This window comes from Triticum aestivum, unplaced genomic scaffold, assembly GCF_018294505.1.
Source record: "Triticum aestivum cultivar Chinese Spring unplaced genomic scaffold, IWGSC CS RefSeq v2.1 scaffold26170, whole genome shotgun sequence".
Classification (NCBI taxonomy): domain Eukaryota; kingdom Viridiplantae; phylum Streptophyta; class Magnoliopsida; order Poales; family Poaceae; genus Triticum; species Triticum aestivum.
Window position 1 is genome coordinate 22441 of NW_025228688.1, and position 14692 is coordinate 37132.

Sequence of the window (14692 nt, forward strand, 5' to 3'; positions counted from 1 at the left end):
GGCCAGCGGCCTTCGGGGGCTAGCCAAGCCACCAAATCTTCCGTCGGGGCCTCTTACATGTCTAGAAGTGTGGTGGCGGGTGCCAACACGAGGCACGCGTCTTCGGAGTGTGACCCCCTTCACGGACGGCGCCGTCGCCGGCACCTAGAAGGGGGTAACGGCCATGTCGGGACGACACAGAGGGAATCTTGCGGTGGGTTTGGCCCGGACCTTGTTCCTAAGTGTTCCTATGGGCTGACCTACCACAACCGGGTGGAGAGGTCCATTGGTCAAAGCCCGTCCGATGAAAGTCAAAGGGTTAGATCTCCTGGTCCACCGCTCTAGGGTTTGGCGGGACGGGGGCCTTGGGGGGTAGCAATGCCACCGGATCATTGTGCGGGGCCCTCATGCATGCCTTAAGGTGTGGTGGTGTCCCGTCTGAGGAGGCAGCACACGGTTCCGGGTGTGGCCCCCCTCACAGACAGCGATGACACGGTATAGTAAACGTTCTGCGGTAACGGTGCGGCGTGAATATTACTGAACACTCGGAACGCGATAAAATCATGATTTTCTTACACGGCGTGGGCACATGTGATATAGGACGGACGGTAATTTTTCATAATTTTTGGTTATGTAGAAGTATCTGAACAGTTCTCTCTATGCGGATTGATCTTCACGTGTCTACGATTGTGACCTGTGGCTTCCGGGGGCTAGCCATGCCGCCAAATCTTGCATTGGGGCCTCTTAGACGTCTAGAAGTGTGGTGGCGGGTACGCTAGGGTGTCGAAAGAGTCATGAAAATATTAAAGTGGCGTTAAATTAAGAATTTCACAAATAAGACCCATGAAAACTAGTCGATAGAAAATATGTTAGAATAATAATACTAATTAAGTAGTAAATGTAAATGCAATTAAAACCATCTTAAACTAATTTCGCACAAATGTTATGCGTTGCAAAAAATCCGCAAAAATGTAAGCCTAGTGCTTTGATCAGGCACACGGCTTATATGTCCTATAAGCCGAGTGCCTGCTTCGGACACAGGCTTATATGTCCTATAAGCCGAGTGCCTGCTTCGGACACATGGCTTATAGGCTGCTCCTTGACGGCACCGTCAACCACTGTCGTTGCAGACACGTGGCAGATGTCTTTGCCGAGTGTGTGCTGTAAGCCGGGTGCCGTTTCCCGTAGATACCGTGTGTTTCATATAAGCCGTGAGCTTTTTTGCGAAACTCGGCTTATCGATGACCATAAGCCGAGTTCCTCGTATTTACCGGGTGTTTTTTTCTCGGGACTCGGCTTAGAGGAGCATAAGCCGGGTGCCCGAAAAAACACACGCGGCTCATAGGCTAACACACGGGAAACCGAGATTTTCCTGTAGTGATGGACGCGCCTAACTGGCTGAAGAAGTAGCGCTGGCTGCGCGCCAAGCGCTCCACGATGGTGAAGAGGTCCTGGCAGGACACGAAGAGCCCCTCCAGGTTCACCAGGTAGACGTAGTATTTGTTGTCGAACACGTCGGGCGTGTGCACGTCCAGCACGGTGCGCGCGTCGGTGCCCTTGGCCGGGCACGTTCGCCTCAGCCTGCGGAGGAGGTCGGGGCGCGGGAAGAGGCGGCCCTCGAAGGAGGCGCAGTGCCCGAGCCCCACGGTGTGCCCGCCGGAGAGCGCGACGAGGTCGGTGGCGTCGAGGTGGAGGCTGTGGTTGTGGAAGACGTCCAGGAGGGACGGCACGGCGGAGGTGGGCGCGGGGAGGCCGGACAGCACGTCCTGCGGCGTGGCGAACCGCGGGCTGTCGTGCCGGCCGAGCGGCACGCGGTACTCGGGCCCGCCGGTGGCGACCACGGAGTCGTGCGCGGCGAGCGTCAGGATGTCGGAGCAGGAGACGACGGCGCCGCGGCACTCGCGCTCCAGCCGATCCCGGATGTCGTTGATGGCCTTGAAGGCGGAGGGGCGGAGCGTGAGGTTGGGCGGCGCCCGCTGCTCCCCCGGCCCCGTCGCAGCCCTGCATGCATGCATGACGCGGGCACGGCCGCACCCATGGATGCATGAGCCAAATACTGGATTGATGGGAGGCAATCAACACAGGCAAGAGAAGGCAAGGTAAGCACCTGGACGAAGCAGTCGTGGAAGTGGAGGCGGAGGAGGCCGGCGGCGAGGCCGACGTCCTTGCGGACGGCGTCCCGGACGAAGTGGCGCACGATGCACTCGGCCATGGGGCAGCTCCGCTTGTAGAAGTCGAAGGACAGGCCGCGCGTGATCGGAGGCTGCCTCAACCTCAAGTCATTCCCGCCGGCGCCGGCGGCCTCCTGCTCTGCCGCCGCATAAGCCCCAGACACCAGCGAGCAGGCCACTGCCAGCGCCGCTACTAGTGCTGCAGCGAGCAGAGGAGCACTGGCCGTCCTAGCACAAACCATCTCTCCGCGCGCGCGTGTGTCACGGACTCACGCACAAACCTGCCTTGGTTTTATACAAACGAGTCTCCTCTTGTGTTTGACACGTACGTAGGTAGACAACGCAGATGTGCTATATCCGCCATGAGTAGCAGGAGCTCAGGGACGATGCGAGTCTCTGTCCTCGATCAGCTTGGTTTTTTTAGGGGAAATCGAGCAGCTTGGGTGGGCGCTCCACAGGGGGCAGACGAGAGGGAAGGGGAACGGGCCCAGTCGGGTGGCCCGGTGCGGGAATATTCCACCGGGCAAATCGCTGCGCAGACTAATTAGTACCATATCGGGAGTTTAATTAAAGGCCGACTAGTTTATTAGGCTGAATTCTGTCCATTTTATCGCCAACACGGGGATCATGCACGGCTGTCAGCTGCGAAAGATGCCAAAGTGCACAAATAAAAGAGGCCGCCGAGCCCAACCTGTGACCCAGCACCAAAAGTGCACACGGATGAAAAGATGGCCTCCGAGCCCATCCGTGACTCAGCACCGATAAGTGCGCACGGACCAAAACAAATGCAGTGAAAAGATCCCCTATGAGGGCACAGTCGTAAGAAAATAGCGCAATTGCATCCCCCGAGTTGGCACGTGCTATACATTAGCACTGGGCTTTTTGTTCAAATTCATTTTTTTAAGTATGTTTAAAAAAGATAGCGCAATTGCATCCCCGGGTTGGCACGTGCTATACATTAGCACTGGGCTTTTTGTTTAAATTTCTTTTTTTACTGACTACTTCCTACTAGTCACTGGATTTAGTTATATGTGGCATTGTAGTTCTTCACTTGTAGTGTCTTCTTCCCTCGCACCCAAGTCCACATCCTCACCATGCACAGAGCATCGGACCCCCTTCCACTGGTTCCAGCGACGGGACGAGGAGGCACAAATCCAACTTGGCGCGGGCAGCAGCGGAGCGAGCGTCCCCGGTGGCAGGTGGGTGCTGGTGTCTAATACACAACCTTCTTCTTGTAGACGTTGTTGGGCCTCCAAGTGCAGAGGTTTGTAGGACAGTAGCAAATTTCTCTCAAGTGGATGACCTAAGGTTTATCAATCCGTAGGAGGCGTAGGATGAAGATGGTCTCTCTCAAGCAACCCTGCAACCAAATAACAAAGAGTCTCTTGTGTCCCCAACACACCCAATACAATGGTAATTTGTATAGGTGCACTAGTTCGGCGAAGAGATGGTGATACAAGTGGTATATGGATAGTAGATATAGGTTTTTATAATCTGAAAATATAAAAACAGCAAGGTAACTAATGATAAAGTGAGCGTAAACGGTATTGCAATGCTAGAAAACAAGGCCTAGGGTTCATACTTTCGCTAGTGTAAGTTCCCTCAACAATAATATCATAATTGAATCATAAAACTATCCCTCAACATGCAACAAAGAGTCACTCCAAAATAACTAATAGCAGAGAACGAACGAAGAGATTATGGTAGGGTACGAAACCACCTCAAAGTTATTCTTTCCAATCAATCCGTTGGGCTATTCCTATAAGTGTCACAAACAGCCCTAGAGTTCGTTCTAGAATAACACCTTAAGATACAAATCAACCAAAACCCTAATGTCACCTAGATACTCCAATGTCACCTCAAGTATCCGTGGGTATGATTATACGATATGCATCACACAATCTCAGATTCATCTATTCAACAAACACATAGAACCTCAAAGAGTGCCCCAAAGTTTCTACTGGAGAATCACGACGAAAACTAGTGCCAACCCCTATGCATAGGTTTCGAATGTCACGAAACCCGCAAGTTGATCACCTTAACATACATCAAGTGGCACGTGGTATCCCATTATCACCACAGATATCCACGACAAGACATACATCAAGTGTTCTCAAAGCTTTAAAGACTCAATCCGATAAGATAACTCCAAAGGGGAAACTCAATTCATTACAAGAGAGAAGAGGGGGGAAGAAACATCATAGGATCCAAATATAATAGCAAAGCTCGCGATACATCAAGATCGTATCATCTCAAGAACACGAGAGAGAGAGAGAGAGAAAGAGAGAGAGAGAGAGATCAAACACATAGCTACTGGTACATACCCTCAGCCCCGAGGGAGAACTACTCGCTCCTCGTCATGGAGAGCACCGGGATGATGAAGATGGCCACCGGTGGAACTCCCGATCTATGTTGCGTTCTGGAAGTTTTAGGTCATGTAGGTATATATGGGTGCAGGAGGTACGTTAGGGGAGCCACGAGGGCCCCACGAGACAGGGGGGCGCGCCCTAGGGGGGGGCGCCCCTACCCTCGTGAGCTCCTCCTTCCTTCCTTGACGTGTGGTCCAAGTCCATCGGGTGGCTTTCGTTCCAAAAATAACTTCTCTAGTTGATTTCGTTCCGTTTCGACTCCGTCTGATATTCCTTTCTTCAAAACACTGAAATAGGTATAAAACAACAAATCTGAGCTGGGCCTCCGGTTAATAGATTAGTCCCATAAAAGTGGATAATAAAGCCCAATATTGCCCAAAACAGTAGATAATATAGCATGGAGCAATAAAAAATTATAGATACGTTGGAGACGTCTCAAGCATCCCCAAGCTTAATTCTTGCTCCTCCTCGAGTAGGTAAATGATAAAAAGATAATTTTTGATATGGAATGCTAGTTGGCATAATTTCAATGTAATTCTTCTTAATTGTGGCATGAATATTCAGATCCGTAAGATTCAAGACAAAAGTTCATATTGACATAAAAATAATAATACTTTAAGCATACTAACAAAGCAATTATGTCTTCTCAAAATAACATGGCCAAAGAAAGCTATCCCTACAAAATCATATAGTATGGCTATGCTCCATCTTCACCACACAAAATATTCAAATCATGCACAACCCCGATGACAAGCCAAGCAATTGTTTCATACTTTTGATGTACTCAAACTTTTTCAATCTTCACGCAATACATGAGCGTGAGCCATGGATATAGCACTATAGGTGGAATAGAATGGTGGTTGTGGAGAAGACAAAGAGGGAGAAGATATTCTCACATCAACTAGGCGTATCAACGGGCTATGGAGATGCCCATCAATAGATATCAATGTGAGTGAGTAGGGATTGCCATGCAACGGATGCACTAGAGCTATAAGTATATGAAAGCTCAACAAAAGAAACTAGTGGGTGTGCATCCAACTCGCTTGCTCACGAAGACCTAGGGCATTTTGAGGAAGCCCATCATTGGAATATACAAGCCAAGTTCTATAATGAAAGAGTCCCACTAGTATATAAAAGTGACAACATAGGAGACTCTATCATGAAGATCATGGTGCTACTTTGAAGCACAAGTGTGGTAAAAGAATAGTAGCATTGTCCCTTTTATATTTTTTTAATTTTTTTATTTGGCCTTTTTTGGGACAATGCTCTATTGAATGATGATCATCACTTCTATTTATTTACAACTCAATGATACAACTCGATACGAGAACAAAGATGAATCTATATGAATGCCTCCGGCGGTGTACCAGGATATGCAATGAATCAAGAGTGACATGTATGAAAGAATTATGAATGGTGGCTTTGCCACAAATACTATGTCAACTACATGATCATGCTAAGCAATATGACAATGATGAATGTGTCATGATGAACTAGATGGTGGAAAGTTGCATGGCAATATATCTCGGAATGGCTATGGAAATGCCATAATAGGTAGGTATGGTGGCTGTTTTGAGGAAGGTATATGGTGGGTTTATGGTACCGGCGAAAGGTGCGCGGTACTAGAGAGGCTAGCAAGGGTGGAAGGGTGAGAGTGCGTATAATCCATGGACTCAACATTAGTCATAAAGAACTCACATACTTATTGCAAAAATCTAGAAGTTATCAAAGTAAAGTATTACGCGCATGCTCCTAGGGGGATAGATTGGTAGGAAAAGACCATCGCTCGTCCCCGACCGCCACTCATAAGGAAGACAATCAATAAATAAATCATGCTCCGACTTCGTCACATAACGGTTCACCATACGTGCATGCTACGGGAATCACAAACTTCAACACAAGTATTTCTCAAATTCATAACCACTCAACTAGCATGACTCTAATATCACCATCTCCATATCTCAAAACAATTATCAAGTATCAAACTTCTCATAGTATTCAACACACTCATAAGAGAATTTTATTATTCTTGAATACCTAGCATATTAGGATTTTTAAGCACATTACCATGCTATTTAAGACTCTCAAAATAATATAAGTGAAGCATGAGAGTTCATCTATTTCTATAAAATAAAACTACCACCATGCTCTAAAAGGATATAAGTGAAGCACTAGAGCAAATGACAAACTACTCCGAAAGATATAAGTGAAGATCAATGAGTAGTCGAACAATTATGCAACTATGTGAAGACTCTCTAACATTTAATAATTTCAGATCTTGGTATTTTATTCAAACAGCAAGCAAAACTAAATAACATGACATCTAATAATAGCAAACATCATGTGAAGAAGCAAAAACTTAGGATCAACCGATACTAACCGATAGTTGTTGAAGAAGAAAGGTGGGATGCCAACCGGGGCATCCCCAAGCTTAGATGCTTGAGACTTCTTGAAATATTATCTTGGGGTGCCTTGGGCATCCCCAAGCTTGAGCTTTTGTTTCTCCTTAATTCCTCTCATATCACGGTCTCCCTAAATCCCAAAAGCTTCATCCACACAAAACTCAACAAGGACTCGTGAGATAAGTTAGTATAAACCATTGCCAAAACCTTATCATACTCTACTGTAGCAAATCACTAAAATTATTATTCAACATTGCATACTAAATGCCTCTGCATATTTAATAGTCCTATCCTCAAATAGAATCATTAAAGAAGCAAACATATGCAAACAATGCAAACATAACAGCAATATGCCTAAACAGGATAGTCTGTAAAGAATGCTGCAACATCCATACTTCCCTAGATCCAAAAATTATGAAAGAAAATTCCCACTGTAGTAAATTTATGAGAGCTTAATATCCAAAAGGTTTCAACATTTTATCACATTGTGACTTTTCTAGGGAATTATTGCAACAGCGGTAAGCTTTCTGTTTTTAAACAGCAACATGTATACTTGTAACATAGGCATAGTAGAGGCTATCAATGCCACTTTTATTGAAATAAAAGATGCAAAGCATTGTTATAAATAACAGCAAGAAAATCCTAACAAAATAAATTGACGCTCCAAGCAAAACACATATCATGTTGGTGAATAAAAATATAGCTCCAAGTAAATTACCGATGGAAGTGGACGAAAGAGGGGATGCCTTCCGGGGCATCCCCAAGCTTTGACTTTTTGGTGTCCTTGGATTATCTTGGGGGTGCCATGGGCATCCCCAAGCTTAGGCTCTTGCCACTCCTTGTTTCATAGTCCATCGAATCTTTACCCAAAACTTGAAAACTTCACAACACAAAACTTAACAGAAAACTCGTAAGCTCCGTTAGTATAAGAAAATAAATCACCACTTCAAGGTACTGTAATGAACTCATTCTTTATTTATATTGGTGTTAAACCTACTGTATTCCAACTTGTCTATGGTTTATAAACTATTTTACTAGCCATAGATTCATCAAAATAAGCAAACAACACATCGAAAACAGAATCTGTCAAAAACAGAACAGTCTGTAGTAATCTGGATCAAACGCATACTTCTGTAACTCATAAAATTCTAAAATAAATTGCTGGACCTGAGAAATTTATCTATTAATCATATGCAAAAAGAATTAACTAAATATAACTCTCCAAATAAAAATGGCAACAATTCTTGTGAGCGCTAAAGTTTCTGTTTTTTACAGCATGATCAACAAGACTTTCCCCAAGTCTTCCCAAAGGTTCTACTTGGCACCAACACTAATCAAACACATAAAACCACATCTAAACAGAGGCTAGATGAATTATTTATTACTAAACAGGAACAAAAAGCAAGGAACAAAAATAAAATTGGGTTGCCTCCCAACAAGCGCTATCGTTTAACGCCCCTAGCTAGGCATGATGATGTCAATGATGCTCACATAAAAGATAAGAATTGAAATATAAAGAGAGCATCATGAAGAATATGACTATCACATTTAAGTCTAACGTTCTTCCTATGCATAGGGATTTTGTGAGCAAACAACTTGTGGGAACAAGAATCAACTTGCATAGGAAGGTAAAACAAGCATAACTTCAAAACTTTAAGCGCATAGAGAGGAAACTTGATATTATTGCAATTCCTACAAGCATATGTTCCTCCCTCATAATAATTTTGAGTAGCATCATGAATGAATTTAACAATATAACCAGCACCTAAAGCATTCTTTTCATGATCTACAAGTATAGAAAATTTACTACTCTCCACATAAGCAAAATTCTTCTCATTCAGAATAGTGGGAGTATCATAGGAAACTCGAATACTATAAATTGTTTCCATATTAAAAGAGTAATGTTCAGAGAAGGGGTAATCATAATCATGACAAGTTTTATAAATATAATCATCACTACTTTTTATAGCATAAGTTTCATCACAATAATCATCATAAGTAGCAACTTTGTTCTCATCATAATCACTTTGCATATCTAAACATGGAAGGCTAAAAATATCATCATTAAGCGTAGCATCCCCAAGCTTGGGACAAGCATTAATTGTAGCAAATATATTCTCAAATATGTCATCCTCATCAAACATATCTTCCCCAAGCTTGGGCCTTTTCGTATCATTAGCATAATCAGTCTCATCATTAATAGCATGGATAGCACCAATAGTAGAGCAATTATTATATTCTTCCAAGCAAGTGCCAAAAAGATTTTCAAGATCATAAGAAGTATCATTATCTTCCACAATTATATTTTCATGAGGCACAATAGTAATAGGAGCAACTTTATTTGGGAGAGATACATTTTTACCTCTCTTCCTTTTTCTTTTCTTCTTCTTCACCACATCATGTGTGGGTTCAATCCTCTTTTTGGAGCTCCTTATTAATGAGATTGGTTGAATAGGAGGCTCCTCCTCATTGCCTGATTCATCATAAGAAATAATAGGAGGATATTGGGAAGTCTCTTCCCTTTCATTAGTATTCGCTTCATCTTCTAATTGTTTTCTTTTCTTTATGTAGTTGGCAATATAAGGATTATGAATGCAATTCACCGCACAATACATATAAATTTTCTATATATCAAAATCAAGAACTCTATCAAGATTAAACTTTGGAATACCCTCAGTTATACGTTTCATTTCTTCATAACCCAAAAGAAGGCTAAGCTCTTTATGATTCTCAAGGGTAATCAAATTATCACAATGTTTGGACACGACTTGATCATGAAAAAAATAGCATTGGAGATTTAAATGACCATGTTCATTGCAAAGTTCACAAGGGGCACGAAAAATATTGAATCTTGCAGCACACTCATCTAGGCTTTCTTGCAAAGATTTGGTTTCTAAGTACTTATGCCTCTTGCAATGATGATTGCACTAGTCAAATTCGCAGTTGTCTCATCCTTTTCTTTTCGGATAGTCTCTGGCATGTCCCACAGCTATAGCACTCCGCCTCCTTCTGTACTTGTCATCCGCACTGTGCCATGTGCACCGAACACCATAGAATATACGGCCATGTACTTTCTCAGCTTTTGACAATTTCAGACTCTCCGCCACTTTCTTATATTCTTCATGGTCAACTCCTATCCATGTTCTGGCACCGATAGACCCAGTCACCAACTTGAATCCGGTACTCGTCAACACTGCTTCAGCACCCCCTGCACACTTTGTCTGACCACATGTCTCACCATTAGTGCATTGGCATGTCGCTGTGTCCCGTGCTTACCGCACGCCTCACCGCTATCACTGCGTCGAGCCTCTGTTGTCCTGGTCAAGTCTCCCGAGTAGCTAGCCTCCACTGCCTCAACCCCCACTGCAAAGAACCACCGATCATCACCGACCGATGCCGAGTATCACGTCTCCATCAAACCACTGGTACCCAGTCTGAAACCACGTGTCTCTCGCTACCCCGCTGAAATAGGCTTCGACTCTCCGTTAACTTACGCTGTAGCCCCTCCATCAACTCAGAGTGTAGTCATCCGTCAGACTCCAGCTCCACCTTCAACATGACTCCATGGTGGTTGTACATGCCACCCTCCCGCGCCCTGTCGACTCCAAGCTCTCATGTGCACCATCTTGAATCAACCCTGCGCAATAGTCTGTCGAAGCCGCCGCACAAGCCCTCCAGCCTGCACCACGTGTTTCCACACCCCAGAAGTCGGCCACCATCAGCATCAGCTCCTATGTCGTCGTCGCTGAAATCACCGCCGTCTTCTGCTTTGACCGACATCCCCGTCGATCCGTCAGACAGTCCAGTCCGATCCAGCCGTGTATGTTCGACTGCAACCATGCTCTACCCTGCGTCGTCTCTGCCCCGCACATCTGTGCATTGATTGACGCCTTGTGTTTGCATGATCCTGTCACGGCGCGCTCCAGACTACTCCAAGCCTTATACGCACGTTGCCATCCTTGCCGCACAATGTCCATCTTGATCAACTTGGCATCCTGCTACTCCATCAAGCATATCCGTCGCACAAACAATTCCTGCAACACTTGAATTCAGGCAGCCTGTCAATGTAAGCATTAACCCAAAATACCAACTTTCGTTGACCTGTACTGGACCAGCGACTCCTGCGCCTCGATTACCATCCGGCCACAGCCGAAACAATACCTACATGCTGCCATCTCCATACAAGACCATGTACCAAGCAAAAGAGCCAATAAAATCCCACATAGCTTAGCTTTTCCTGTGTCCATGCAAAAACCATCTTGACTTACACCACACCAAGCTTAGACTTTATTCCTTTACTCTCCTGCTCCTGATTGCAATGTGTTGGCTCGTGACAGTCCTTTTTCCTTAACAAATCTCTCATAGCTCTCTACAGCATACAGACATATGCTTCGCAGCCTCCAGCACACACACGCGCTTGCGGCAGTCACCCATGGACTAGCTACCATGTGCTCTCAAGGCCCAACCTGCCCACCGAGCCATGATGACTCTGCTAGCGCCCCATGGGCCTCCGCCCACGCATGGCCTGGCTCGGCCAGCCCCTCCTGGGCCAGCCTACCAGCACCTGTTGTAGCTAGTTTTGGTAACCAGTCACGCGCAGAAGACTTTTTTCCCTCAAGTTAGGGTTTTCCTCCTCCCAGAGGCGATTTTCGCCGCCGTCGAGAAGTTTTCTTCCCTCTCGCCTATCTAGCCAGGAAACGACTGAGGAGCGATCAAGGGGCGATCATTGGGACCTCTACCCGCTCCTGGTCCGCGCCCTGGTTGTTCGACGGCGTGCTAGGGTTTCCACCAAAGGCCCGATCCATCTACATCGGGTTAGTGATCTCCACGGATTCGACCGGGGCCTCGGGGTCATCTGCGGTTAGCGATGTTGAAGCAATGATGAAGGAGCTGGGGCTGCGTGAAGAGGATTTGGATGACGTTGTGGTTGATGAGAAGGAGGTGCCAAAGGAGGCGGCGAGATGGGTCACCCTCGCTAGGGTTAATACCAACAAAACCTACATCAAGACTTGGTTCTATCGCAACATGAGAGCTGCCTGGGATATTGCGCAAGAATCAAAGTTCAGACCTTTAGAGGATAATCTGTATACCGTGCAATTTACATGCTTAGGTGATTGGGAGTGGGTCATGCAAGATGGACCTTGGAACTTCCGAGGTGACGCGGTGATCCTAGTGCCATATGACGGAGTCACCAAGCCGTCCCTGATCAAGCTTGACTATGTGGACATCTGAGCTCAGATACATGATGTGCCTGACCTCTATGCGCATCTAGTCGGCCTACTTGCTTCCAAGGTGGGAGAGGTACTGCATGTGGAGCAGCCATCACATGATTTCACGGGGAATTTTTACCGCGTCTGGGTTCGTATCAAGGTAGATAAACCTGTCAAGAATGCAGTTTCGATGATTAGAGATGGCAAGTGCCAAATCTACAGAGTTAAGTACGAGAGGTTGCCGGACTGGTGCGCGATCTGTGGCATGTTGGGACACCTTTTCAAGGAGCATGGTGATGGCATACATCGTCCCTCGGCGCTGGTTTTCAAAGATCTGAGAGCTAGCTGGTACCTGCGATCTGGAAAGGGACCTAGAGAAGGTAGAGGACGCCGGGGGGGGTCGCCGTGGTGGCCGATCCGGTGGTCGCACAAAGTCCTATGAGATGAGCAATGAGCATGATGGTAATGAATACACAGGGGAGGCTGGTGATGCTGATGAGGATATGGCTTTTGAAGAGAATAGAAAAAAGAGATCGATTGCGACAGAGCATGCAGTTAAGGCTACCACCGATGGCATGAGAGGAGAGGCGGCAAGCTCAGATGCTAATCAGCTGGCGCTCATACTGCATAGTGATGCCCCGCTGAGCCCTCCCCCGAAGAGGGATCCGAAGCGCAACAAGGTCTCAGAAGGCAAAGATGGTGTTGGCAACACAAAAAACCCGTTGGCAGGCTCCTTCGAGGGGCGCCGCCGGGGACAATGAGTGCCCTAGTGTGGAACTGCCGCGGAGCGGGTAATGCCGCGACAGTTCATGAAATTCGCGATCTCGCGAAGAAGTTTACCCCTACCTTTCTGTGTATCATTGAAACTCAAATAGATGGTGTTAGGGTAGAAGCATTAGCAGGAACTTTAGGCTTTGACTGTGCTTATGCGGTCGATAGCCAGGGTAGAAGTGGAGGCATTGGTTTGTTTTGGAACAAAGAAATAAAGATTGAAGTTTTGGGTTACTCCGTGTATCATTTAGATGTCTCTGTGGAGGAACCGGGAAAGGAAAAATGGCGCATGACAAGTGTGTATGGTGAAGCTCAGACCAACCTGAGACACCAGACTTGGGATGTTTTGAAAAATATAAGCACGTTAAGTACGCTGCCGTGGCTCTGTATAGGGGACTTTAATGAAGTGTTACGCTTGGAAGAGCACGAAGGAGTTGGGAGACGCAGTAACGCTCAGATGCAAGCCATTCGGGAGGCCACAGACGTATGCGGTTTGCTTGATCTTGGATACAGAGGCCGTTTTTGGACTTTCGAAAAGAAGGTTGCAGGAGGTACATTTACGAGGTGCAGGCTAGATCGTGCACTTTCCAACGCACAATGGTCTGCTATGTTTCTTCTGGCCAGCGTTGAACACTTGGAAGCTGCGACATCTGATCACATCCCGATTCTGTTGTAATGGGCCGGATCGGATAGAATAACAACTAAACATAGCTTCCGCTATGAAGTGATGTGGGAGACGCACGAAGGACTGAAAGATACGATATCCAGTGGATGGTCGGGGCCGCCATGCATGACCGTACACGAGATGAGACAGAAGCTAACTGCCATGTCAAAGAACCTCCAAGTGTGGAGTCATGATACATTCAGTAGTGTCCGCAAAGAAATAAAACTGATGCAACAGGAGCTGAAGCGGCTACGAGATGATCCGGTGAGGACGGGCCCGAATCACTTGGAACTCAAAATTAACGAGAAACTAGTCGAGTTGTATCACCGCGAGGAGATCATGTGGAGGCAAAGGGCAAGAGTACAATGGCTTGCGGCTAGAGACAAGAACACGAGATTCTTCCACTTGCGGGCTAGTCTAAGGCAAAAAAGAACATGATAAGGGCCCTACAGAATTCTTTGGGAGTTTTAGTGGAGGATCCGGTTGAGTTGAAAGTGTTGGCAAATGAGTTCTACCAAGATCTCTATACTTCAGAGGGCGTGCATGATATGGAGGCTGTTCTACAACATGTACCGAGGAAGGTAACGGCTGGCATGAATGCTAATCTTTGTGCCCCATATACTAGTGATGAGGTAAAAACGGCGCTTTTCCAAATGTTCCCAACTAAGGCACCAGGGCCTGACGGCTTCCCAGCTCATTTTTATCAACGTCATTGGGACATATGTGGAGAAGAAGTGACTAGAGTGGTGCTCAGGATTGTTAGGGGGGGGGGGAAGAAAGCCCCGAGAGCATCAATGACATAGTTTTGGTTCTTATCCCAAAAGTCACTAATCCCTCCCTCCTGTCACAGTTCAAGCCTATCAGTTTATGTAATGTTTAATACAAGATTGCCTCTAAGGTTGTGGCCAACAGGTTGAAGCTAATCCTGCTGGATATTATATCAAGGGAGCAATCTTCTTTCGTTCCTGGAAGGTTAATCACGGATAATATCATTTGTGCATATGAGTGTCTACACTTCATGAAGAGGACCAAGTCTAAGAATAACAGTTTTTGTGCTTTGAAGTTGGATATGATGAAGGCGTATGCCAAACTTGAATGGCCCTACCTGCAAGCCATCATGGGCAAG

General features: G+C 46.1%; 1 protein-coding gene across 1 annotated transcript; it reads right to left on the minus strand.

Annotated features, from left to right (window-relative positions):
* Nucleotides 1-1231: 1231 nt before the first annotated feature.
* LOC123174552 (cationic peroxidase SPC4-like) lies at nt 1232-2507 on the minus strand. The gene is made up of 2 exons (XM_044590062.1): nt 2087-2507; nt 1232-2015 (listed from the first exon to the last, which is right to left on the minus strand). The coding sequence occupies exons 1-2, from the start codon at nt 2390-2392 to the stop codon at nt 1326-1328; spliced, it is 996 nt and encodes a 331-aa protein (XP_044445997.1). The 5' UTR covers nt 2393-2507; the 3' UTR covers nt 1232-1325.
* Between the last annotated feature and the right edge of the window lie 12185 nt (nt 2508-14692).

Excerpts from the sequence above, each read along its gene's own strand:
- LOC123174552 (XM_044590062.1), bottom strand. The coding sequence starts at position 2,392 with ATGGTTTGTGCTAGGACGGCCAGTGCTCCTCTGCTCGCTGCAGCACTA. Across the intron at positions 2,016-2,086 it reads TCCACGACTGCTTCGTCCAG|GGGTGCGGCCGTGCCCGCGT; the intron begins GTGCTTACCTTG and ends TCATGCATCCAT.